This window comes from Tupaia chinensis, unplaced genomic scaffold, assembly GCF_000334495.1.
Source record: "Tupaia chinensis unplaced genomic scaffold, TupChi_1.0 Scaffold149502_1, whole genome shotgun sequence".
Taxonomy (NCBI): domain Eukaryota; kingdom Metazoa; phylum Chordata; class Mammalia; order Scandentia; family Tupaiidae; genus Tupaia; species Tupaia belangeri.
The window spans coordinates 969,805-996,838 of NW_006209346.1; the positions used below are offsets into that span (position 1 = coordinate 969,805).

Sequence of the window (27,034 nt, forward strand, 5' to 3'; positions counted from 1 at the left end):
TTTCCATTTATTTAATCTGGGAATTGTCATTTCTTACATAGACCTCTGGTTATGAGTGTGAAAATGTAATCACTAGGTAAGAATTTACTCAAAGTCCTGAATTCAAGCTGAATGTGTTCTTGGCTCTGCCTTTTTAGCAAAGAAAACTTTCTATTTAAATAGGTCAAAAAAAAAAAAGATAGAGAAGGTTTTGAAGGTTTCTGCGGTATTCTAGAAATCACATTGCTTTCACTGGATCACTTTGATCACAGGATATCTGTCCTGTGAGCTTTACTATGTCAACTTATTGTCACTGTTTTTAACAAAATGATTATATGTATTTTTTTAGACGACACACAAATTGTAAAAGATAGAAGGAAAATGAGTCATTGTTTCCATGAAGAGATATCCAAATATACTTAAAAGTTTATGTGCTTGAACATGTAATTAGTAAAATATAAACTACATTATTGTAGTTTCCATTTTTTGGCCACAATCTTAGAAACTGCTTTGATTCTTAATTATAAGGAAACACACACATATTGTGGGAAATTTGTTCTAATTGGGGTCACGGCAATCGTGGAATAAAATATTACAAAATAAATATATTCACTTAAAAAAACAAATCAACATAAATCGTACAGGGCTCCGCCTGATGGCATAGTCAGTAGCGAAGAAAATGGATGTGCTGGAATCCACGTGACTGACTATGGGTTCAGATTCCTGGGTCAGCTTGGAAATATACTGGGACCAAGATCCTGATGAGCTGAGAGCTGGGGGAAGGGGACTACAGCATGACGAGACCCTGTTGAGAATGCTCTTTCTCTCTGCTTCTCTCTCATCATGCACACACAAGCATTTTCTATAATGGATAAAATAAATTTATTTTTTAAAATTCATACACGAACAGTCATCTTTTCATTTCATCATTTATTTAAACTTTTAAGCATCTTTGACTTAAATTTCAACCATCTTTTAAAATGTTGTTTTAATAAGAGAGTGAGGTGGGGGATTTTTTAAAAATAGGTTTTTGCCACAGGGCTCAGGAGTTTGCCTGAGAGAGACAGAGACAGAGAGAGGGAAAGTGAGAAATCGTTCCTCAGGGGGATTGGCCACACCTCAATCTCTCACACACACACCCACACATACCCCAAGAGGATGACCATATCATAGTCCCTTCTCCATTCTCCCTCCTGGGAATTTGGGCATACACACACACACACACACACACACAGTGATTTTCAAGCTGCCAGGTCTGGGACTTGAACTATGGTTGGCTATATGGGAGTCCAGTGCCTTAACCAGAATGCTACCTGTTGGCCCCAAGGAAAGGTATTTTTTTTGACAGGGTCTTGCCTTTGTGATTCTCTGTCTCAGTCTCTCAGTTAGCTTGGCTTATAGGCTACCAGTGTATCTGGCCTATTGAGGTTGGTCCAAGACTAGAGACAGTATGGAAAGAAGGTGGGAGATGGAGGAGAATGAAAGGAAAGGAATCAAGGAGAAAAATAGGGAGGCAAGACATTTGAAGGACAGAGAAATGGAGGATTGTCTGTTGATGATAACATGTATGATATCTTCAATTGGACTGATGGGAAGTGGGTTCACATTGGGTAAGTTTATTTTACAAGTCATAGTGATTTACAGTGATCGAATGTATAAAATAATTAAAAAAAAATTTGAGACTGGCAAAAAAGAAATATCTTTTATCCCCATTATCCCTTAAAAAATTTTAGAATATATCTTTCTGGGACCAGCAGTTGGTGTAATGGCTATATCGTGGACTCCCCTGTACTCGACCACAGATCTAGTTCCAGACCTGGTGGCTTAAACTCATGCCAGGTGCGTGTGCGTGTGTGCCCAAGATCCCAAGAGGAGAATGGAAGAGAAGGGATTGCGGCATGGCCTTCCCCCCCGAGGGGGTGATTTCTCGCTTTCTGTCTCTCTGTCTCTGTCTTTCTGGCGAGCTCATGCACCCTATTGCAAAAACCTCTCAAAAAAAAAAAAAAAAAACATGGAGAATATGTCTTTCAAATTTTAGTCTCTCTCTCTCTTTCTCTTTTTCCTTTTCTCATTCTTTTTCTTTCTCAAATGAAACCATACACTAAACTTTTCTTTTCTTTTCTTTTCTTTTCTTTTCTTTTCTTTTCTTTTTTTCTTTTCCTTTCTTTCCTTTTTAAGGTTTTTGACTTAGGGCGTGTGTGCTCTCTAGAGAGATAGTGAGAGGGAAAGTGAGAAATCACCCTTCTGGGGGATGGCCACAATGCAGTCCTGTCTCCTTTATTCTTCTGCTGGGATTGGACATACACACACATGCACTCGGTGTGATTATCAAGCCACCGGGTCCAAGACCAAACCCCAGCCGGCCATGTGGGAGTCTAGTGCCTTACCATTATGCCACCTGCTGACCTATACTAAACTACTTTGCCATCTGCTTTCTTTCATTTCATCATATGACCATTACTCAGTTCATTAAATATGTTTCTAATGCTTCCAAAGACCAGATACTTAAATTCTTCTAAAATATTATTTTTAAATGTACCTTAGGGGTGTACTTTAGTCTATCTGAATTAATTTAGGGGTATTGAGGTTGTTTCCAATTTTTTCATTATTATGAACAGTAAGGCACATTCTTTTAGTCCTCCCTGAGCACTTGGGTCTTGCAAGTGTGTGTGCATGATCCAAACCCACTGAGACCCTAGGTGGATCTTGGTGTGGAGACCCTTTTGGGGGTCTTGCTCTCTTTCTCTTTCTTTCTCAGAAAAAACAAACAAAATACAAACAAACAAAAACAAAACAAAAAAACAAACACCAGAACTTCATGTTTCTTGTGGCAGCTCCTAAGTGATTTGTTTTGTTGCAGATCCACCAGATATTCCAGACGAGGTAACCTGTGTCATACATGAATATTCAGGCAACATGACTTGCACCTGGAATCCTGGGAGGCTCACCCACATAGACACAAAGTATGTGGTGCATGTAAAAAGGTAGGTTCCTTCTTTAGCAGTTTCACAAAAACATTTCCACTCCAGTTCCGCTAGGGTTCCGCCTCCAGCAGAGAACCAAGAAATTAGACACAAACATCAAACGTGTACCCTGATAATCCCCTACTTTCTCATTTTGACCAGCGCCCTCTTCTGGACATTCATGTTTGCCTTCTGTGGAGCAATGCATTCCATTCTCTCTCTGTGCTTTTATTCACTGGTGTGTGGCTGGTAGCAAGGGCTGGATGATGGCAGAGCACAGCACAACACGATGTTAAACTGTTAAGTCCCGGCTCTACTCTCCTTCTAGGTGTTAGACAATACAACCTCTCTAAATTGCCATTTCTTTATGTTTAAAATGGGCATAGGGACCAGCAGATGGCGTAGTGGTTACATCGCTGAACTCCCACATAGTTGACCACAGTTCGAGTTCCAGACCTGGTGGCTAAAACTCACATCGGGAATGTCCACATGTGTGCCCAGAATCCTGAGAGGAGAAGGGATTGTGGTGTGGCCAACCCCTGGGGGGTGAGTTCTCACTTTCTGCCTCTCTCTGTCTCTCTGGGGAGCACATGCACCCTGAAGCAAAGATCTTTCATTAAGTAAGTAAATAAAAATTAAAATGGGCTTGAAAGTAGAACGGAATGCACAGGTTTATTCTAATTAATGAAGTAGAATTTGGCTTTAAAGTGCGTACCATGTCATTCCACAGCCAGCACTAAGTTTATGGAAGCTTTTAATCGTAATAATGACCCTCACATCTTAAATTTAGTGTTGATAAAGAGTGACTGTATTTCTGAGACACAAAAACCCCTTCAATACTTTAAAATCTGAACAGTTGTGGGGAAACTGTACAAACTGATTACTCTATCCATGTTTCTTGGGCTGTCAGCTTAGTTTTTTTTTTTTTTTAAGAATTTTTTTCTGGGGACCAGAAGATGGCGTAATGGTTATGTTTCTGGACTCCCACATAGCTGACCACTGTTCGAATCCCAGACTCAGTGGCTTAAAACACACGCCAGGCATGTGTGCATGAGTGCCCAAAATCCCAAGAGGAGAATGGAGGAGAAGAGATTGCAGTGTGGCCATCCCCCTGGGGGATATTTGCTCGCTTTCTGTCTCTCTGTCTCCCTGGCGATCACATGTGCCCTATAGCAATATTTTCTCTAGAAAATAAAACATATTTTTTTCTTTTTTTTTTTTCTGGAGAGGTTTTTGCTATAGGGCGTGTGCGCTCACCAGACAGACAGAGAGAGACAGAGAGACAGAAAGTGAGAAATCATCCCCCAGGGGGGATGGTCACGCCACAGTCCCTTCTCCTCCATTCTCCTCTCTGGATCTTGTCCACGTACGCACACGTGCCCGGCATGAGTTTAAGCCACCGGGTCCAGGACTCAAACCACAGTTGACTACGTGGGAGTCCAGCAACATAGCCATTACACTAACTGCTGGTCCAGAAAATAAAATTTTTAAAAAAGAATTTTTCCTGTAGTGTATTTGAAGTGTACTTTCTTCAACTACTTAAAAAAAAAGGCATTCGTTGGACCTTTACTGTTTGACAAGCACAAGAAATTTATATCTGCTACCTCATTTGACCTCCTATACAACTTCGTGATATACTGCTGTGGTCCAGTGTGTCCCCCTAAAATTCCTATGTTAAAGCCTAACCCTCAGTGAAATAGTTTAAAAGCTGAGATCTTTGAAAAGATGAGGTCATGAGGGAGCCCTCTTGAATGGGATTGGTGCAATTATACGAGGCCTGGGCGAGCTCGTTTGCTCCTCAGCCATGTGAGGACACAGCCAAGATGCCATCTATGAAGCAGAGAGCAAGATGCCCTCACCAGATACCCTGTCTACGGGTGCCATGATTTTGGACTTACCAAACTCCAGAACTGTGAGCAGTGCATTTCCGTTGTTTGTCATTAGCCCTAGAACTACGGAAGCACTGCCATCAAGGATAAGTCACACCAGCGAGTAGTATACAATACCCTGAGTACCATGTGCTGATCTTCCTGTGCATTTGTCTTCTGTTCTCAGCGCAACCTTGGAATGGAGCTATTATTATTGTTACCACTTTTGCAGATAGCCTGGGAAGCTCGCTTTCCCTCTCCAAAGTCATTTGACTGTGAAGTAAGGGAGCTGGGATTCTGATAGAGATCTCCCTAGCTCCACAGTTGGAGGCTTAACCTCTACCCCTTACCTCTAGTGTAAAATAGTCCCCCAAAAGTGAAGAGGTCATGAAAGAAAGAAAACTAGAGTTTCATTGCTAAGTCAACTTTTTACATTTAAAAATAAGAGCAATGTGAGAGCAAACCCTACACTTCAAACTCACAGATAAACCGGGTAGTGCCTGATTGACAGAGAAAGCCTAATGCCTAGTTCATGATCTCCTAGAAGTGGAGAGTGTCTCATGGACCTGCTGACCCTGGTTGACTGGCTACTATTCTTCTGCAAGTTTGGCTGGTTCTCACATCACTCCTGATTGATACAGGACAGGGAAAAAGTAAAGGGAGAGCCTTAAAAAATCATTATTTAGGGGCTGGCAGATGGCATGGTGGTTAAGGGCACTGGACTCCCACATGGCCAACCGTGGTTCAAGTCTCAGACCTGGCGGCTTGCTTTTTCACTTTCTCTCACTTTCTCTCTCTGTCCCTATCCAGTCAAATTAAAATAAGTATGTAAATAAATAAAGTTAAATAAAATAATTCTTTATTAACTTTATTCATTCGTGTGTTTTTAATTTGACAGAGAGACACAGAGAGAGAGAGAAAGAGAGAGGGGAAGTGAGAAAGCAAGCAACCAGGTCCGGGACGCGAACTGTGGTCAGCCATGTGGGAGTGTCCAGCACTTTAACTATCACGCCACTTGCTGGTCCCCACTCATAGGATATTATAGACAATCATTTTATTTATTTATCTTCAAGTAATATAGTAATTTTTTACAAGTCTAGAAAGAGATATTGAATATGTTCTAATAAGAAGGACTAATTTCCTAGCTCTTGTATATATGTCAATAACAAATTCATTCGCTTGTTCAAACTACAATGTAAGCAAAAATTTTTGTTTCTTTTGTTCATTGCTTTATCTGTTAAGCCTAGAATGAGGCCAGACACATATCAAGTACTTGATCAATATTTGTTGAGGGATTATTTTAATAACTACAAAAAGATATTTCCTGCATTCTCCCCTCACAATCTAGTTAAATAATAATAGTATAAGGTGATTTATGTTTAAACATTATTTTTCTAAAATCCAACAATATACCAAAAACCTAAAAAAAAAAAAAAAAAAAAAAAAATCTAATTCAAATTCTGAATTGATGGAATCCAGATCACTGGGATTTATCATACTTTAAAGAGAACATAAAGGGAACCAGCCGTGGTCTCATGGTGAAGGCAACTATATCCCACATGGCCAACTGCACAGACCTGGTGGCTTGAGAAACACACTGGGCACATGTGCATGCATGTCCAAAATCCCAAAAGGAGGGTGAGGTGAAGAAAGATTGTGGTGTGGCCATTCCCCACAGGGGTTGCTTTCTTGCTTCCCCTACTCCTCATTTCTCTGTTGCTCCAGAGCATATGCATCCTCTGGCAAATAAAAAAAAGAAAGAGAGAGAGAGAGAGGAGATAAAGGATGTGAAAGATTAGCATAAAAATGAGGGAAAATGAGGAAATCCAAAACGCAAGCTCCTATAAGCATAGACAAATCAGTAAAGGAAACAAACATCGATTTATCTTATAATTGATTATAAGTAAACTTATGAGTTAAAAAAAAAAAGAAGAAGAAGAGAAAGTTAAGTTCTCTAGTTTTCAAAAAGATCTTTCCCTCCAGGAAAAAGTCGGCTGAGAATGAATGTTGTGACTGAGGGGAGTAAGTAGTCTGTCAGGTTAAAAAAGCTCTTCTAGCATTCTTAGGGTGCTTTCCACTTTGGTAGATAGAGATCAGCGTTTGTGAGGTTTCACTTCTAATTCATGTGGTTCTGTTTTCCAGTAAAATCGCCTTTATAGAGAAGCCTTTTACCTCAGCCCAGCTCCTGGTGTCACCAGTGACAGAAATGCAGTGTTTTCTCTGTGGCAATGTAGAGGGTCTCTTGGAGTTGGGTTGAAGTTGTAAAGTAGATGAATGAGGCCTCTGCTGCTTCTAGAGCTTTCTTTGTGCCCAGCTCCTTCATGATGCTCCCAGCACACAGAACGGCATAGCAATTCACATACCCTCCTCTACTGCCTGCATTTTGCCCTGTACCAATGGGAGCTGGCTGAAAACAAATTAACCTCTGCTGAAAGCACCTTCCTACTGCTGTGCTACTATCCTCAGCAGGTCTGTGTTCATGTGTTCTTTTCTTTTCTTTTTTTTTGGAGAGGTTTTTGCTATAGGGTGCGTGCGCTCGCCAGACAGACAGAGAGACAGAAAGCGAGAAATCACCCCTCATGGGGGATGGCCACGCTGCAATCCCTTCTCCTCTATTCTCCTCTCGGAATCTTGGGCATGCACGCAGATGCACCAGGTGTGAGTTTAAGCCACCAGGTCCAGGACTCGAGCCGCGGTCGACTACATGGGAGTCCAGCGACATAGCCATTATGCTGTTGGTCCCTTCTTTTCTTTTCTTAAAATCTTTAATTTTAAATTTGCTAGCTAGACAGTGTATGTGCTCACTGGAGAGAGACAGAGAGAGGGAGAGAGAAAGAGAGTGAGAAAGCATTCCCCATGGCGGGTGGTTATGCTACAATTCTTTCTCCTCTATCTCTCCCTCCTTTTGGGATTTGGGGCATGAATGCACATTTGCCCAGTATATTTTCCAAGCCACCGTGTCTGGGGCTCCAACCACACAGTCAGCCATGCGGTATCCAACTACTTGAACCGTCACACCACTGGATGGTTCATGTGTTTTATCTTGGGAACTCTTGTAGTGTCTAGGGCAGTGCCTTCCACTGAATAAGTGATTATTGAATGAAATGAGTGAATAATGGCCCTGCGTTCTGTTCCCTTCAGGTCAACTTAGCAAATATTTATTTAGTATTGTCTGTCTTCCTGGCACCATGTTAAACACTGGAATTAAAAAAAAAAAAAAAGTGTATCATCTCTGTGCATGACAACCTCACGAAGTTTTCAGAATAACACCAGTGGTAGAAATTTCACGCACTGTGACAGACCAATAGGGAAAATATTTTTGCATTAGGTATCATTGTAGACCTCCTAAAACTGCATACTCTGCCAATTCCATGGCCTTCTTGTTTTGTTTTGTTTTGTTTTGTTTTTAAGGCTTTTGCCATAGGGTGTGTGTGCTCACCAGATCGTGACAGAGAGAGACACTGAGAGGGAAGGTGAGAAATCTCCCCTAGCAGGATGACTACACTACAACCCCTTCTCCTCCATTCTCCTCTTGGGATTTTGGACACACATACATGTGCACCCAGTGTGAGTTTCAAGCCAGGGTCTGGGACTTGAACCACAATCAGCCATGTGGGAGTCCAGTGTCCCAACCACTATGCCACCTGCTAGCCCCTGGACTGCTTATTTTGGACACATCTTTTTTCTATATTTATTTCTAATAATAGGAAAGGATTCTTAGTTATGATTTCAAATATTTTATAGACTGAGACATTAGGTTTCAGTAATTCCTTTAGGACTCAATTTGCAGTTCAGATTTTAAATTTCATTTCCTCATTGATTATGAGCCCAGAGAACCAACTATAGCTGGAGACAAGCACAACCTCATTGACTAATAACGTTTTGATTTTGCTGCCAGTGGGTGCATGGGCTTTTTAGAGACAGCGAGACAGAGAGAGGGAGAGGAAAAAGGCATTTCTCAATGGGACGTGGTCACATAGCAATCCCCTTTTCTCTATTTCTCCATTCCATTGAAATTTGGAGTATGAACCTACATGGGCCAGAGTGTTTTCCAAGACACCTAAGTCTAGGAGTCAAACCACATGGTTGGCCATGTGGGATCCCTTAACCGCCAGGCCATAAGAATAGCTTGATATTACCTTATATTCGTGAGTATTAACCTCAACTGGGCTCAGTCTTCATTTCACTAGGTAAGCCATGCCCCCACTAAGCCAGATATTATGTCATTACTTTTTCTCTCATGTCTGTTCTCCAAAATCTTTCTCTCCTCACTATACTGATAACCTGGTTTGTATCTTACCAAGAAAACAGAAGCAATGAGAAAAACCACAACCGCCCCTATCTGTTGCCACTTCGACTCCTGTTCTGTGCTCTCCCTTCTGTTGTTATGCGTGAGCCTCTGCTGCCCTCCAGCCAGCTCTCCTGGTGCTAGGTCTCATCCCTAATCCCTTTTTTTTTCCCCTCCTACCAAAACCTCACTGACCACCTTACTGTCCTGTAAACAGGCCAAGCAAATCCTGCCTCAGTGCCTTTGTCGACCACCTTGAATGTCCTTCCTCCAGAGAGCTATAGGACGATTCCTTTATTGCCGTAATGTCACTTTCTCAGAAAGGCCTTCTTCCATATCCTCATGAGGAAAAAGAAACTCCCATTCCTACTTAGAAATTTCTAACCCCTTTACTCTGTTTTGATTTTCTTCTGAACATTCATCATCATAAGACATATTATATAATTCTTTGTCTTCACCAGAATGTGTGCACCATGAAAGCTGGAAACTTATATGAATCTCTTGCTCATTGTAACCAAGGTCTGAGGATGTGCTTGGAACACAGTTGGTGTTAAATAAACAGAGAGTGGAATGAGCACTCACATAAATGAGCCATCATCACCATAAATCAGCAATGTCGACTGAAAAATGTGTCAGTTACAACTAGGGCTGGGCGTGTGGCAGCATTAGAAAAATAGAAGTCATGCTGATTCCCTTCAATAAATAATCTGTCAAATCTTTTCCCATAAAGAAGAGACAGAAATAAGAAATTCAAAAGCTTTGTAATACAAGATCTGTAGGAGATTCAGGAAAATCCAACTCTCCATTCATTTGAACACAACCTGCCTGACACCAGATGTGGTGGTGGTGGGTGGGGCAGTTTCCCACACCCACCAATTCTCCAGCAAACATAAGTCCCCTAATTCAATTTCATTATGGCACTAGTTACCTGGTAATAGCATCAGATTCCAAAGTTTAGAACTCAATCTCACAAAAGACACCCAGTTTTAGATGCCAGTGAAAAATCCCAAGTGCTTCTCATTGACTAGCTAAAAATTGGGATCCCTACAATCTTCGCCTCCTCGACTTAGATTGATTTGCTAGAACTGTTCACAAAACTTGGGGAAACACTTATGTTTATCCATTTATGATGAAGGATAAAAAGAACATAAGTGAATAGCCAGACAGAAGAGATGCATGGGGCAATGCATGCCACCCTAAGGCATCTCCATGTTCAGCTATGGAAGCTCCCTGAACCCAGTCCTTTTGGGTTTTTATGGAGACTTCATTGTATAGGTATGATCGATCACATGATTGGCTATTGACAATCCATTCTCTCTTCAGTTCCTTTCCTTGTCCCTGAGTTGGGGTGCCTGGAATGTGTTCCCTGGGCAGCCAGCCTCCACCCTGAGGCTATCCAGAGGCCCCAGTCATCAGTCACCCATTAGAATATGGATGGAGAAGCCAAATTGTTTCCACTCCTATCTCACAACACAGATCACTTCTGTGATCCCACATGTGTGGAGGTTTCTGTCCACACACCAAGCAAATAATCCGTTCTGCTGTGGACAGCCCCCAAGTCTCCTCTGATCTAAATCAGATGTGATCTACCTGGAGACAGCTAGGAGCTGGAGTCCTCAGAACCCCCTCCTCTCCTTGATGAACTTGCTAGAACAACCTACTGAACTCAGAGAAACACTGACCGGTTATATTTTATTATAAAGGATAAGTTAAAGGATACAAACAAATGGTCAAATGGAGAGATACAGAGGGGAGATCTGGAAGAGTCCCAAGTGCAGACGCATCAGTCCTGGTGGAGCTGGGGTGTGCCATCCTCCTGGCACGTGGACTGAGTTTCCTGTTCACCTTCCTACAAGGCTCTGCATGTTCAGCTGTCCAGAAGCTCTCCAGTCTCTATGGGTCTCTATGGAGACCTTTTGGGTCTCTATGGAGACTTCATTGCACAGGAATGAGATTCTTATAACTTATCAGAAAAGCAAGGGAAGATTAGAGTTTCTATGACCTGCCTTGGAGTCATTCTCCATGGCCTGCCTTGGGGAGAAGCAGAAACAAGTTTTTGAAAGGAGGACAGGAGAAAAGTCAGGCTGTTTTTCACCTTTATCTCTCTGAAGCTGTTTCAAAATTTATTCAGGAATGGAGAACCAAAGGTCAAATAATTATGAGCCAGGAACTGTGAATGAAAATAACACGTGTGTGTGTGTGTGTGTGTGTGTGTGTGTGTGTGATAAGGTCATAGGATGAGAGAGCTCTGAGCTGCATTGTGTAAAATCCTTGGTCCTTTGGGTCCAGATCACTAAAACTATACCTCTGTCCCTAGGCGCAAAATAAAGCCACAACCACAATAAAAGTAGGTAAAAAAGAGAATTTAACAGGAAAGAAAGATTTTAGAAAGAAGTACACCCAAAAGACTTAGGGCGGGCAGATTGCTAGGTAGCAACTGTGTTTGGAACTATTTAGGTGTTATTTTTATTACCAGAAGCGATCATGAATATTCAACAGTGGGAGGTCTGTCATAGTATGTATGCTCTTTGTTTGAATTTCCTGGCTCTCTCCTGCACTTGCACATCCCTCTCACAGGTGAAGAATTTGAGGAATTTGATGACCTTACTGCGCATGCCCAGCGTGAGCCATGATGATAGGAGCATCCGAATTAGGATGAACTGCCCAATTACTTTATTGCCCAGTGGGAACTAGCAGGTTGACCAAAATGTCTGGCTGGGTCATTTTGTATTTATGAGGAATCATAAGAGGGAAATTTACAATCACCCCTATGTGTCTGCCTCAGGTACCAAGGAAGAAAACCAGTATTTGCCTCACCTTCCCAGCGCCAGGAGCCGGGTGGGAAGAAGGCATTTTCATGGAGGGTTTAGTTGTAACTCCCGATAAATTGTGATTGATGTGGCATGTGTCCTTCTGCTGTCTTCTCAGGGCTGCCCACTCATTACTTAGCCAACTGCCTACCACAATAATACCAGGATACAAAGACACTTCACTTTAGGGATTCTAAAGGATTTAGGAGCTGTGTGCTAGGAGCCAGGTAGAGACCAAATATGTATTTCTTATTATGTCAGAACTTCACAAGTTCCATGTAAAAATAGTCCTTAGGTATAGTCACTCATGATTCCTGGATTCTTCAGCTAAAGTAGCACTTCGCAGTCCAGATGCTAATATGGGTAGTCTTTAAAAGTAGAATTAAGTGACCTAGTAAGGATGGTTAATGTCAGTTTGAGAACACATTTCATTTTGATTCATAGGCTCAATATATGTGGTAAAAAAAAAAAAAAGAATTAGCCACAAACCAATTAAGAACAGGTATGTGGTTTTCTCTAACTGGAAAATATTCAAAGATGCCCTACTTCCCACTTAGATGTAATTGCCATTTTCTTGTTTCAAATTTAAATGTGTGTTTAGCATGAGGTTAGCATACCTTATAACAAGTTCTCTAATGATATTTTCATGTTCTATCTTATTTCAGAAAGAATATAAGGCAACTATGTAAACATCTAAATTTAATGGCATAATTTAACCATAGGCAAGCAATATAAAAGAAATTTTACAAGGGCCAGTCAGTGGTCCGGTGTTTAAGGTGGCTGGATCCCACATGACCGACTGCATAGTTCGAGTTCAGACCTGTGGCTTGAAAAATACACTGGGCCTGTGTACCTGTGTGCCCCAAATCCTAAGAAGAACATGGAGGAGAAGAGATTGTGGTATGGCCATCCCCCTGGAGTGGGGGAGTGCTTTCTCAACTCCTCTCTCTCTCTGTTTCTCTTTAAAAGAACGTGCCCTCATGCAAAAAAAAAAAAAAAGAAAAAGAAAAAAAAAGAAAATTTACTGACTGAAATGAACAATGTAAAGAGTTTCATTTGCTTCTTTTAGAATTCCTAAAAATCACATAAATTACATGCCTTTAAATTCATAACAATGGTTTACTTAATAGGTTCTGTATTATGTGAAGCCATCTGCTCCTTGCTATCTTTCTCCTTCACTCATAGTAACAGCAAAGTTATCATTCCTTTTTCACAGATGATAAGTAAAAGATAAAGATGCTAAATAACTTGCTCCAGATCCCATAACTTGTCAAGAGGCAGAACTGGGATTTGAACCAAGGTGTGCCTCGAAAACCCAAGCCCAGTGCTTTTAGTCACCATGATGTGCCCTTCTTATCCTTTCATGGTGTTCACAGTGATCTCACTGTGGATGAGGAAAGAGGCAACCCTGGAAAATACACTGGAACTGAAAATTCTGAGTTGAATAAGAGTTGTTGCTGTATCTGCATACTGTGTAGTCCCCCCCCCCCCCCCCACCCCCCCCCCAGGCCGCCAACCTTTGATCTGGTGAGGTTGTACTGATCTGGCCATTTACATACACACACACACACACACACACACACACACACACACAACACGATATTGTAAGCGGGGCCAGCTCATGGCATAGTGGTTAAGAAAGCTGGATCCCACATAGCCAACAATGCAGTTCCAATCCTGGAACCAGCAGCTTGGAAATCTTACTAGGCCATGTGTGCTCAAAATTCTGACAGGATGGATAAATGGAGAAGGGATTGTGACATGACCATGCCTAGTGGTGGGGGGTGCTTTCTCCCTCTCCCTCTCTCTGTCTTTCTGTCTCTTTCTGGCAAGCTCACGTGCTCTCTGGCAAATTTTATACACACACACACACACACACACACACACACACACACACATACAGAGTCTGGTAGCATAAGGTTGGCTTCTCTTTTCTGTGTCTCAGCAAGCATGCTTCTTTGATTCCAAAAGATGTAAGTAACTGACAAATTATAATTCTGGCTGGGATGTTTGGGGCTGGAGAAATTCAGGAGTTGCTGAGTAGACACACAGTAGTAATGGTACCTGGAGTGGAGCCCTGGGAGTGAAATGACAGTGATTTTTTTGTTTTAATTTGCTATAGGATGAGTGCACTCGCCAGAGATTGGGTGTTGGGGGTGGGGGATGGGAATACTGCTCCCTAGGGAGATGGCCACACTGCAATCTCTTCTCCTCTATTCTCATGTCAGGATTCTGGGCACACATGCACATGTGCCCGGCATGTTTTTTAAGCCTCTAGGGACTTAAAAAGCTAAGTTGGTCATATGGGATCCAGCTACCTTAACCACCATGCTAGTGCTGGCCCAACAGTGATGTTTAAGTTCCATTTTCCCAACAGATCCTATCAAGGCAGCCCCTGGGACACAGAACGGTTGATGATATTAGATCAAGAAATGAGGTTGGGGAACCAGCAGTTAGTGTAATGGCTATGTCGTTGGACTCCCATGTAGTCGACCGCGGTTCGCATCCCAGACCCGGTGGCTTAAAACTCACACCGGGCGCGTGTGCGTGGGTGCCCAAGATCCTGAGAGGAGAATGGAGGAGAAGGGATTGTGGCGTGACCATCCCCCCTGGGGGGTGATTTCTCGCTTTCTGTCTCTATGTCTCTCTCTGTCTGTCTGGCAAGTGCACATGCCCTATAGTGAAAATCTCTCCAAAAAAAAAAAAAAAGAAAGAAAGAAAGAAATGAGGTTGGAGCTTGTCTAAGCAGCACAAATGCTATAATTGGAATAGTATGAAGAAGATAGACATGACCTCCCACCATCCTTCCAAACTCCTATCTGCTCTCTCCCACCCCTTATAAGGGTGACATGCAAATCTGTGGAGCATTTCCATTCATTAAAGATAAGAATGAAGGGGACTTGGCTTTCCACATTTCTCAAATTTCAAGGTTATTGTCCTTCTGAATTAGTATATCTATATCAACTGAAGTTTCACACTGCAATACAATTAATTTAGGAGTCTATAAATAACATACCAAATAGCTAATGTAATGGCCTAGACCTCTACCATAGCTTTCAGAAGAGGGTGTAATGGCTATGTCGTTGGACTCCCATGTAGTCGACCGCGGTTCGCATCCCAGACCCGGTGGCTTAAAACTCACACCGGGCGCGTGTGCGTGGGTGCCCAAGATCCTGAGAGGAGAATGGAGGAGAAGGGATTGTGGCGTGACCATCCCCCCTGGGGGGTGATTTCTCGCTTTCTGTCTCTATGTCTCTCTCTGTCTGTCTGGCAAGTGCACATGCCCTATAGTGAAAATCTCTCCAAAAAAAAAAAAAAAGAAAGAAAGAAAGAAATGAGGTTGGAGCTTGTCTAAGCAGCACAAATGCTATAATTGGAATAGTATGAAGAAGATAGACATGACCTCCCACCATCCTTCCAAACTCCTATCTGCTCTCTCCCACCCCTTATAAGGGTGACATGCAAATCTGTGGAGCATTTCCATTCATTAAAGATAAGAATGAAGGGGACTTGGCTTTCCACATTTCTCAAATTTCAAGGTTATTGTCCTTCTGAATTAGTATATCTATATCAACTGAAGTTTCACACTGCAATACAATTAATTTAGGAGTCTATAAATAACATACCAAATAGCTAATGTAATGGCCTAGACCTCTACCATAGCTTTCAGAAGAGGGAGAAAAGACCAATTAAAATACTAATCTTTCCAAACATGCTTAATCTTTGCTAATTGGTTGGCTCTTAAGGGTGAAGGAAAGAAAGTTGTCAAAAGTGGCATGCTAAGAAAGGACAGCACGCCTTGTGAGAAGTGCTGATCTGCACAAGTGCGCCTCAATGTGGGTGCAGTAGGGCAGGCAGAGAAACTGGGGAGTGGGGGGAAAGAAGTCACTACGCAGGTATGAGAAAGAGATGTATGACCTGTGACCCAGAAGACAGGGTCCAGTTAGCCAAGGGAAGTGAAAATCTTAAGCATGTAAGGACGAATGCTCACACGTGCACTCAGAGGACTTCAGTTTGCAATGAATGACATTTTAGAAGAGTAGCTTCATGGAAAAAAGTAAAGGCAAAAATCACAACAAAAGGATTAAAGACCAAGTGTAAACTTAGTGGAGCCCAACACAAACACTCCCATTTACAATACAAATGGATCCGATTATAGATACTCATGTCTTTTAGACTCTGCATGGACCCAATATTTATTTCTGCAGATCTTCTCATGAGTTTTAAACCAACTGAGAGAAATCAGTGTCAGTAGGTGAAGTTAAAAATATTGAAATATGTATAATATTTTAATTTTAAATATTTAATTTAAAGGTCAGCCGCGGGGTCTGGGACTTGAATGGCAGTCAAATATGTAGGAGTCCAACAACGTAACTGTTATGCTATCTGTTAGTCCCTGTTTTGCATTAACAAAAATATCGTAACTATTATGCCATCTGTTAGTCCCTGTTTTGCATTAACAAAAATACCTGAGTCTGGGCAATTATAAAGAAGTGGAGGTTTATACTTTAATGATGTATAGTGAATTAATGTAAAAAAAAGAAAAAAAAATAAGTTAAAAAAAGAAAATTCAAAAACAAAAACAAAAACTAAAGAAGTGGAGGTTTAATAACTCACAGCTTTGGAGTCTGTGAAGTCTAAACGCATCATAAAATGGCAAAAGGCAGAACTCCGAGTGGAGCAGAGCAGAGCACAGTCTACGTCCACGTGCCTTTCCGTCTGCCATTCTAGTCTCACCCCTTCTCTCACATGGCCTCTGTAACTTGATCATGGAAGCCCTGATGTGCTGACATTATGAGGCAAAGGCCTCACCCTGAGACACCATGCTGCAATGAAGTTTTCCCTTAATATCTTTATAATATAATCAATAAATCAAGTCTCAACACATGATTTTCTAGAGGACATCCAGTTATCACCCACTAAGACCAAATTCTAAAACGTGAAACTTTGAGAGGAAAAAACCATGATCCAAACAACAACACAGGTTAAAAAAGACAGTATCAAAAATATTTCAGGATAATTCATTCAAACTAAGTATCGATATAACTTGGATTTTTTATTTTTTTTTAAGTTTAGAGACAGAGGAAGAGCAACAATATATCACCTCAAGTTATATTAACATCTCCACGGATTCATTACGAGGTGGCAAGAAGTATTTGGTTTGGGTCCAAGCTACAAATGCACTAGGCATGGAGGAGTCACAACAATTGCAAATCCACCTGGATGATATAGGTAAAGAATAAGAAATTCTCTAATGTCTTTAATAGTACACAGTTAACTTGTGCTAGTCAAGTGAAGTCTGGATCTGAAAGTTTACCTAAAGTTCCTGTGGATCATCATTAAAACAAACCAGAGATTGGACCAGCAGATGGCCTGGTGGTTAAGAGGCTGGATCCCACATGGCCAACTCTGTGATTGGAGTCCTGAACCTGGTGGTGTGGAAAACATGCCAGTTGTCTTGTGTATGCATGCCCAAAATCCCGGGAGGAGAACGGAGGGGAAGGGATCGTAGCACCCCTCCTGGGAGGGAGAGACATCTATCTCTCTCTGGCAAGTACACTGTGGCAAAAATCTAAAAAGCAAACAAGCAAACAAACCCAGAAATTACCCATAATTCTAATTGCCCCAAACAACTCAGAGATGAGTACTGTTACCATTTTGTTGTATCTCCTTCCTGTTTTATTTCTACATGGGTACATATGTTTTTATGAGTAATTATTAGAAACTTACCTTGCAAGCGTTTTTTTAAAAAATTATTTTATTTAACTTTATTTATTTATTTACTTATTTTGATTTGACCAGAGAGGGACAGCACAAGAGAGAGAAAGAGAGAGGGAAAGTGAGAAAGCAAGCCATCAGGTTCGGTACTCAAACCACCATGCCACCTGCCGGTTCCCCAAACATTGTTGTAAGGACCAGGGAGAATAAGATAGACAAGGTTTTTTCCCTAAAATAACTCACAATCAACCAGGGAAGATGGAAAGAAGCACAAATTACATTAAAGCGTGAGGAGTCTTATTGTGTAAGAAGTAACTCATTTGAAGACTTATCTGGTGTTTTTTTTTTGTTTTGTGTTTATTTTGAAAAGTTTTACAAACTCATGGAAAATTGCACAGACTTATGTAGAAATGTTGACTGGCTAGATTTCACAAATGTTAACATATTTTCTGCAGATATTTTTAGACCTCTTTTTTAGCTTACAATATATAACATTCTATTAATTACACTATTACTTTTAATGTTGTCTGAGCATGTAATAGTTTAATCCTGTATTGTTGGAGATAAACAGTTTTTAATTTTTCACCATTATAAATTATACAGCAATGAACAATAGTCTGGCTAAATTTTTACATAGTTTTTTTTTTTCTTTTTTCTTTTTCTCCACAGAGTTTGGTAAACTCACCAGAAAGAGAGAGACAGAGACAGAGACAGAGAGAGAGGGAAAGTGAGAAAGCATGCCCTCCCTCGTGGGGAATGGTCACAATACAATCCCTTTTCTCCCCCCTTTCTGGATTTTGGGCACATGCACATGCACCTGGCATGCTTCTCAAGCTGCCAGGTCCAGCACTTGAACCACAGTCAGCTGTTTGGGATCCAGCTACCTAACAAACATGCCACCAGCTGGCCCCTTGGTAGGTTTCTTAAGATCTCGATAGATTTCAAAAAGTAATTACCTTTGAACCTTTCACAACTATGTGCAAGTCTTAAAACCAGAATTCTGCCATAACACCAAGTGCAAATCACTCCCTGGAGGTCCTAGTACAAATGATTCCTGTTATTATTAAGGACGTTTTCAGTAAACTAACATTTATTGAGCACTTTCTTGTGTGCTAACTGCTTTTACATACATTCATTTTTTTTGGGGGGGAGAGTTTTGTTTTGTTTTGTTTTGCTATAGAGTGCGTATGCTCTCCAGAAAGACAGAGAGAGACAGGGAGACAGACAACAAGAAATCACCTCCCAGGGAGGATGACCACACCACAACCCCTTCTCCTCCATTCTCCTCTCAGGATCTTGGGCATGCACGCACATGTGCCCGGCATGAGTCTAAGCCACCAGGTCCAGGACTCGAACCATGGTCGACTACATGGGAGTCCAGTAACATAGCCTTTATACCAACTGCTGGTCCTGATGAATTATTTTATTTAACTTTGATGACTATTTTGTAGAAGAGATTATTTATATACGAAAAAAATTGAGACTTGGAATTTAAAAAAATTGAGATTATAGAGCTAAGGAGTGTCTAATTTAAAAAATTAAGATTGCAGAGCTAGGGAACATCTGATTTCAGTATTCTTGACTCATATCCTCAGTCTGTATGGGAAGAATAAAAACACACTACAAGGTATTTGACAACTTTCCTACTGATTAACGATCTATAGGATATGAAGCCTTCTCTTTAGGCACACCATGGTTATGGGGGAACCCCAAGGATCTTCTAGACTTCACTGGACTATTATCTAGACTTCTCAACTAACCTCAACTACTGTATCTCAATTAATGGGATGTGTCTAAAAATCTACCCTTATGCTCTGAATATTGGATTTAAAAACACATACTGTCACCTATGGCGATAAACAATAGCTCCATTTATTACATATTCCTGGAATTAGCGCTAGCTTGACTGCGATCTACACATTTTCATAAATTTACATTTTTTGGTAGAAGACAGTAATACATGCTTTCCTTGAAACAGGTTTCTCTTGATGGATGAGAGACGTGTAGACTCATAGCCAGTACCATTTTGGCAGTGTCGTTTTTAGAGATCAAGTTATAATCAGCAGTAGTATGGCCGTTATGTAAACCTTTTTCTTTTTCTTTACCTATGCTAGAGCACATGCATGCACACCTGAGAGTTAGAGTGAGAGAGAGAGATGAGCGGACTCCACAGGGTCTGGTCATGCCATGATCCTCCTCCTCATCCTCCAGCCCATCAGATCCTGGACACTGTGTGTGCTCCCAGTGTACTTCAGGCTGACTGGATAAGGGAGTTAGCCCCAGTTGCCACGTGGAATCTGGCTTCCCCTGAGCAGCACATTAATTCTGCACCCAGAGCTGTCTCATCATTATGACATTATTGTGATCTTTCGAAAAAGTTTTTATTTATTTATTTCTTCCATGAGCAAGAGAGAGAGAGAGAAGGAGAGAAAGAGAAAGACATCACCCCCCACGCTGTCATGACTCCGGGACCCACCGCCAGTCTTTTCAGCCCTTGATCATGGGCAATTATGTGCCCAGAGTACTCAGTGTTTCTGTGCCCTGATCTTAATATCACTGCATCCACTTAGCGAACACCTACTGTGTTCTAGACACTTCACATGTGCATCACATTTAAGTCTAGAAACAACCACACTGCGTACTACTGTCCCCATTTTACGAATGAGGAAAGTGATCAAATAATTTGCTCAGGTTTACTTGGCTAGTAAGGAGAGCCAGGGTTCATCCCCAACTTGTTGACTTGCCATAGATAACTACCACCTTCCCACCCACAGAGGAAGAACCCCATCCGGCCTCCACCTTCCAGTATGACTTCAAGTACTGTGAACTAGGAGTTCGGAGTTGTTATTCCTGCTCTTTTTCCTCTTTCTTTTCCTTTTCCTCCTCCTCCTTTCTGCCCCTATTTCTGCCTTTTCATTATCCCCAAATGGACTCAGAACTCAGGTTGAAAACACAGGTTGAGGGCCAGCTCAGTGGTGCTGCAGTGACACACTGCTCAAGGGAAGCTGGATCCAGACAAAGACTGTAGGTTTGGTTTCCCTGTTGACCTGTACAGGCCAGGAGCATGCTCTGAATCCTGGCTGGTAGGACAGTGGCAGGTGGGGGTGGCATGGCTTGAGATCCTGTCAAGGCTGCTTGTCTCTTTGTGTCTCCACTCTCATAAAAGAAATAAACTTAAAAAAATAAATAAATAAAAGGAAAAGAAAAATACAGCTACACTGTGTAGGAGACTCCAGGCAACAAAACCACCAGTTTATTAACAGACAAGCTCTTTTCATTGGCGACACTGAATGAGACTTTGCAAGTTAGATAAATTTACTGTTCTTTGAAACTGAGAACAGAAGGCTCTTCTGGGAGCAATTTGCACATAATAGCTTCAGGGTTGGGCTTTAATTACATTGTGCTGAAGGCAGAGTGGAGTGGCGTTAGAAACACCAAGCCAAATGACATGTGAGAGGTATCCTTTTTAATTTCTCTTGTAGAGAAATGACATTTCAATACAGAAAGTACAGTGCCTTCTGCCTGCTATTTTGAACATTAATTCTCCCCGTTGCATAAACATGGGTAAATTATGTTGTTGCAAAGATGCCAAAAAAGTATAATATGTTTCTTTATTTTAATACAAATGAAATCCAAAAATATGGCATCTGTGATGAATTTTAGTGTTTTCTTTTTTCGTTGCCAGAGGGTATGTGCACCTGTGTGTGTGTGTGTGTGTGTGTGTGTGTGTCTATGTAAAAGAGAGAGAATAAATGTGAGAGAGAAAGCACTCCTTATGGGGCGTGATCACATCACGTTCTTTTCTCCTCCATTTCTCCATTGGTTGAGATTTGGAGCATTCTAGCACACACACCTAGCGTGTCTTTTTAAACTGCAATTGGCCATACAGGATCCAGCTCCCTAAGCATGGGGCTTAACCACTGTGCTATGGGACAAGGCTGGTAGTTTTTTTTAAAGGTAAGATCTGGTGGGCATATTTAAAACCTTAGCAATGAAAGTAAATATATTAACATATTCAAGTCTAAAGGCTTAGATCTCTATTGACTTGCTCTGCATGGAGAGTCTTATTGTGCTATCTGCACTTTCTGTAGGATCAGACAGAATTTTGCTTTCTGTTCAGAATATTTCGTTTGCACAATAGGCCTCAGAATATTTATGCTGCTGTACCAGTGGCTCAGCCAAACTTAGAGATGGGAGACAGGAGGAGGGTACTTCAGTGGTTCTCAGTGGTCTCAGAACTCTGAGGATCCGCTTCGTTGACTCTTTTTTAAAAAGAATTATTTATTTAATTTTATTTATTAGTATATATATATATATATTATATATATATATGCTAAATATATATATAATATATATATATATACTACTAGGTCTAGTGTCCCTACCACCATGCCACCTGCTGGCCCTACTTTCTGGACTCTTAAAATCTATGAATATTGGGAACCAGCAGTGAGCGTAATGGCTATGCAGCTGGCCTTCCACGTAGTCGACCGCAGTTCGCGTCCCGGACCCGGTGGCTTAAAACTCATGCCGGGCGCATGTACATGCGTGTCCAGGATCCAGAGAGGAGAATGGAGGAGAAGGGATTGTGGCGTGACCATCCCCTCAGGGGGTGATTTCTCGCTTTCTGTCTCTCTGTCTGGCGAGCGCACGCGCCCTATAGCGAAAAAACCTCTCAAAAAAAAAATCTATGAATATTGATTCTTATTACAGGAAGTTTACACTCACAAAAGGAAACCAGCTGGGAATTCAGATGATAAAAGTCACTTACAGTAAGGTCTTCAGTTAAACTAACTCTGCTACTTCTACTTCTAGCCTATGCTAGGTTAAGAGCAAAGATTTTAGTATAGAACTGCGCTTTTGGAGGGATAATCTTTATTTTCATATTTCTCTGTGCACACAATTTTAGATAGCAATAATCAATGGTATAATAGAACAAATTTTCCCAAGGAATACTTTATAAATTAAAGTAACTGAATGCCAAATGGTTTGTGGGCTCTCCAGGGAGAGAGAGAGCACTCCCAACAGAGGGTGGCCATGCCACCATCCTTTCTTCCTCCATTTCTTCATTCTGTCATGCTTTTGGACAAGCATGCACATGGGCTTTGAACAGTGGTCAGTCATGTGGGATCTGGTTCTCTACACACAGTAGTCAACCACTGCACCACAGGGCTGGCCCCCAAAGAGTGCTTTATAGACTTCGAATAAATGAAAAGAAAATAATTCATGGAGAATATTAAGCTTTGACAATGGCTTCTATAAACACACTCTGGCTCCTGAGTTTTTTGTTATATAATACATTGAGTCAAGTCATAGGTTCTCATATTCCCATCATGCAGATGGGAAAAATGGAGAGAACCAATGACTCAATTCTGTCCAGACAGAGTAAATCTACAAGTATATACACAGTTAGATAGACAGTAATGTGTGGCTTACCAATGGGGCCATACTTTGAGGAATGTGTTCTTAGGCAATTTTGTTGTGTGAACGTCAGAGAGTATATTTACACAAACCTAAATGGTATCACCTATTACACACCTAGACTAAACGGTATAGCCTACTGCTCCACCACTGTATGTGAGGTCCACAGTTGATCAAGACGTTATTACGTAGGACACAGTGTATGCAGATTCTAGTTCACCATTTCTCTCAGGACAACAAAATAACTAGTAAGATAACTGATTAGAATTGCAGTCCCTTTTTGAAGATTATTGTCATAGAACATGGTAACAATTTATAAAGTCTTAGAGTCTCTGAGACCTGCTTTGTTCAAATCATACTTTTAAGGATAGATTTATTTAGGGGAGAACAAAAGAAGTCAGCAATAGATACAAATACGCATGCAAATTTCTCTATTACACAAGGGAGGAAGACTATGATTGTGAAAGGTCTCAGTTTAACATTTTATCAAATCAGATTCTCTGGACCAAATTTGGATGCAAAAAACCATCTCTCTCTGAATATCGTAGGTGCAGGAAAAAGATGGCATCTCCTTTAACTCTCTTTATACTCTCTTGTTAATAAGACCAGTTCTGAAATTTTGTTAGGATTATAAAAGGATGAAAAGTGGAGGAAGACAAGACTATTAGAGTTCAGTGTAAAAGAAATAGAGAATGGACTGCATAGAGTTTTCAATAACAGTAAACAAGAAAAGTTTATTAATTGTTAATTAGATCATGAGGTTCTTGCCTTTTTTTTTCTGTACTTGAGTTTGAACGTGCGTATATATTGATGAAATATGCCAATTTCTCCTTAGGCAAGTTTGAAACTGCTTAGGGTGTTTTGTTTTGTTTTGTTTTGCAGTGATACCTTCTGCATCTGTCATAACCAAGGCTGAGAATATAAACACTACCGTGCCCAGAACCATAGTTCACTGGACTAGCGAAACAACAATTGAAAAGGTTTCCTGTGAAATGAGATACAAGGCAACCACAAACCAAACCTGGAATGTAAGCTAAACTTCCTTATTCCTTAGCACATGAGCAAATGTTTAAAATAAAAGCCAGCTCTCAGAGGCCACAGTGGACTTACAATGATCCGTTTTACGTGACTTTACCAGATTGTTTTCATGATATTCCAACCACAATGGTTTTTTTCTTTGACATTTCATCCTTATATATCTCTATATATGCACATAATATGGTTTTACAAAGTATGTAGAATGTGACAGTCAAGTCAACAATATTACCATACACAATATTTTCAACAGAGAACGTTACATTCTTTTGTCTGTTAAGTGTTTCTTCCCTTTGCCTCCCCCATCCGTCCTCTTGCATGCATTCCCCTTCTTTCTGGTATTTACCCTCATTACCCTCCCTACTCTCATGTCTTCACTTCTTTTCTTTCTGCCATAAAGTGCAGACATATGGTATATATCAAGTGGAGATGAATAGTGTATATCTTTTAGAGTCTGGCTTGATTTCGCTTAGAATTAAATCTACATTCAGCCACTTCGAGTCAAATGATAGGGTCTCATTGTTCCTTCTGGCTGAGTAGAATTTCATAGTGTATATGCACCACAGTTTTTCAATCCAGTCATCAGTTCCTGAGTACTTAGGTAGGTTCTATGTCTTAGCGATTGTCAACGATGCTGTAATAAACATGGATATGCATTTGTCTTTCCAACTGAGTGTTTTCCTATCCTTTGGGTAAATACCAAGGAGAGGGTCATATGGTTGTTCTATTTGTGGAAAAACTCATTTTAATAATGATTACCATATACTTCTAAGTAGGGAGCTGTTTCCTGAAAGGATCTTCTTAACTTTTGTTAATTGCTAAGTAAACAAATCTCTAACTAAGAGGAATCTATTAAGCTTTTTCTAATTCAGTGTTTCTCCTAAGAGTGAAATTTACATTGGTGATTATGGATATAAAATTTAAGTACTCTATTCTAAAATTTCAAAGGCATCCAGGGAAATAAAAAAATGTTCAAAAACGAAAACTTACATTGATATCTTTTTTTTTTTTTTGAGATTTTTGAAACAAGAAGTAGTAAACCTCACAAGTCATATGGAAATAAATATGGTAGAACATGTTCAGGTAAAACAGTACAAATGGGAGATTGGAGGAAGAACAAGACAGGATACAGTAGAAAAATTAAAAGAAGTCCGCTGTTTATATAGGCAGAAGCAACAACTCCAGAAAACTTAGAGCAGTTAAGAGAGAGTAATTTGGAGCCTAGGAGATGGCATAGCAGTTACATCACTAGATTCTCACATGGTTGACCATGGTTCAAGTCCTGGACCTGGTAGCTTGAAACTCATGCTAGGTATGTGTGTGTGCATGCCCAACATCCTGGGAGGAGAATGGAAGATAAGGGATTGCAGTGTGGCCATACCCCTGAGGAATGATTTCTCACTTTCCTTCTCACTGTCTCTGTCTCTCTCTCTGGTGAGCACACACACCCTATGACAAAAATTTCTAAAAAAATTATTAAAAAAAATAAAAGAGAGAGAATAATTATGTTTCAACAAGAAATCAGATGGAAATCAGAATTAAAGATGGAGAATCCAAACCCATCAAAATAAGAGCTTCTCAAGAAGATTCTAATAAAACAGAACTGGAAAAATATAAGCAACTCTACCTAGAATATCAGATAAACTTAACAAATGCAATAGGAGGTGGAAAGAAAATATATAAAGACAAGTTATTACTAAATTTGCATCTGTATCCTGTAGAGCTTCTCAAAGATTTGCTGATGAGTCAAACCAAATTCAAGATTGATTTTTGGGGGACCAGCAATTAGCATAATGACTATGTCACTGAACTCCCATGTAGTCGACCACGGTTTGAGTCCTGGACCTGGTGGCTTGAACTCACACTGGGCGCATGTGCATATGTGCCCAGGGTCCTGAGAGGAGAATGGAGGAGAAGGGATTGCAGTGTGGCCATCCCCCCTGGGGGGGGGTGATTTCTCGCTTTCTGTCTCTCCGTCTCTCTCTGTCTTTCTGGTGAGTGCACGTGCCCTATAGCAAAAACCTCCCCCCCAAAAAAGATTGATTTTGGGGAGCATCACAAGAATTGGTACAGATCTTGAGAAAAAAAGAATATGACCTGAACGATAAAGTTTTATTGACTGAACTGTTTAATAACCTTTTAATTGTTATCCATTAAATATATGACATGTTAAAATATTTATTAAAGACATTACATCATTTTTAGAAAAAGACAGAAATGAGAAGCAGAGGCTGGAGAAGAAGGAAGTTTATTTCTGTAACAAGTTACATAGGGACAATTGGCAAGTACTATCCACTGAATCTTGAAAAGCTCAAAAAGTTTTTAGTATTTATAGATAAAGATATGAGCTACAAATCATTCCTCACTACAATCAGAGTCAATTGCTTTTCCCTGAGTAAATCACCTGATTCCTACGAATATCCATTCCTGGCTTCTCATCTGACCATTCCTCAAACAGAACTCCCTATGACTCAGCACTTGTCCGATTGTTTCTTCATTTCAAAATGGCTGCAGTCCTGCTACCTGGTTTCTCTGTCATCACTCTCCGGGGTTCAGTTGTTCCTGCAGGCTGGAAAATGGAGCTCTCTCAGCATCTCTGAGGCTTACATTTCTAGGGGCTTGTTGGTAAGTTTTGTAGGGGAGTTTTAAGTTTCCTCTTTTCTCTCCAAAGGTCTGATAATCTTTAGTCTAGGAAATAAAACTGACAACTGATAAACAAGAAAAAGGGATACACATTTATTACATGTATGTATATGTGTGAGCCACACAAAACATGAGACTCAAAGAAGAGCCAAATGACTAAAGGTCTTATACCGTATAGAAAAGAAAAAACAAGCTCAGGGTTAAGCTAAGAGAGGGTTGGGGGCAGGGAGAAAAAAACAAAGATTGTCCTGTTTTTCTGGACCAGGCATCAGACTTTCAATCCCCTTCCTTTTTTTTTTTTTTTTTTTT

General features: G+C 40.7%; 1 protein-coding gene and 1 long non-coding RNA gene across 2 annotated transcripts in view; one reads left to right on the plus strand and one right to left on the minus strand.

Moving 5' to 3' along the window:
* Positions 1–3,050, minus strand: part of LOC102493853 (uncharacterized) — a 4,995-nt gene extending 1,945 nt beyond the window's left edge. Inside the window, exons 1-2 of the long non-coding RNA XR_337761.2 lie at positions 3,040–3,050; positions 148–150 (exon numbers count right to left, since the gene is read on the minus strand). This is a non-coding gene — a long non-coding RNA (uncharacterized LOC102493853). The remainder of the gene's footprint in view (positions 1–147; positions 151–3,039) is intronic.
* The window catches only part of IL23R (interleukin 23 receptor), a 72,910-nt gene that overhangs the window by 10,194 nt on the left and 35,682 nt on the right, over positions 1–27,034 (plus strand). Inside the window, exons 4-6 of the mRNA XM_006171403.2 lie at positions 2,840–2,963; positions 16,980–17,140; positions 23,930–24,075. Of these exons, the coding sequence (XP_006171465.1) occupies positions 2,840–2,963; positions 16,980–17,140; positions 23,930–24,075 (431 nt within the window). The remainder of the gene's footprint in view (positions 1–2,839; positions 2,964–16,979; positions 17,141–23,929; positions 24,076–27,034) is intronic.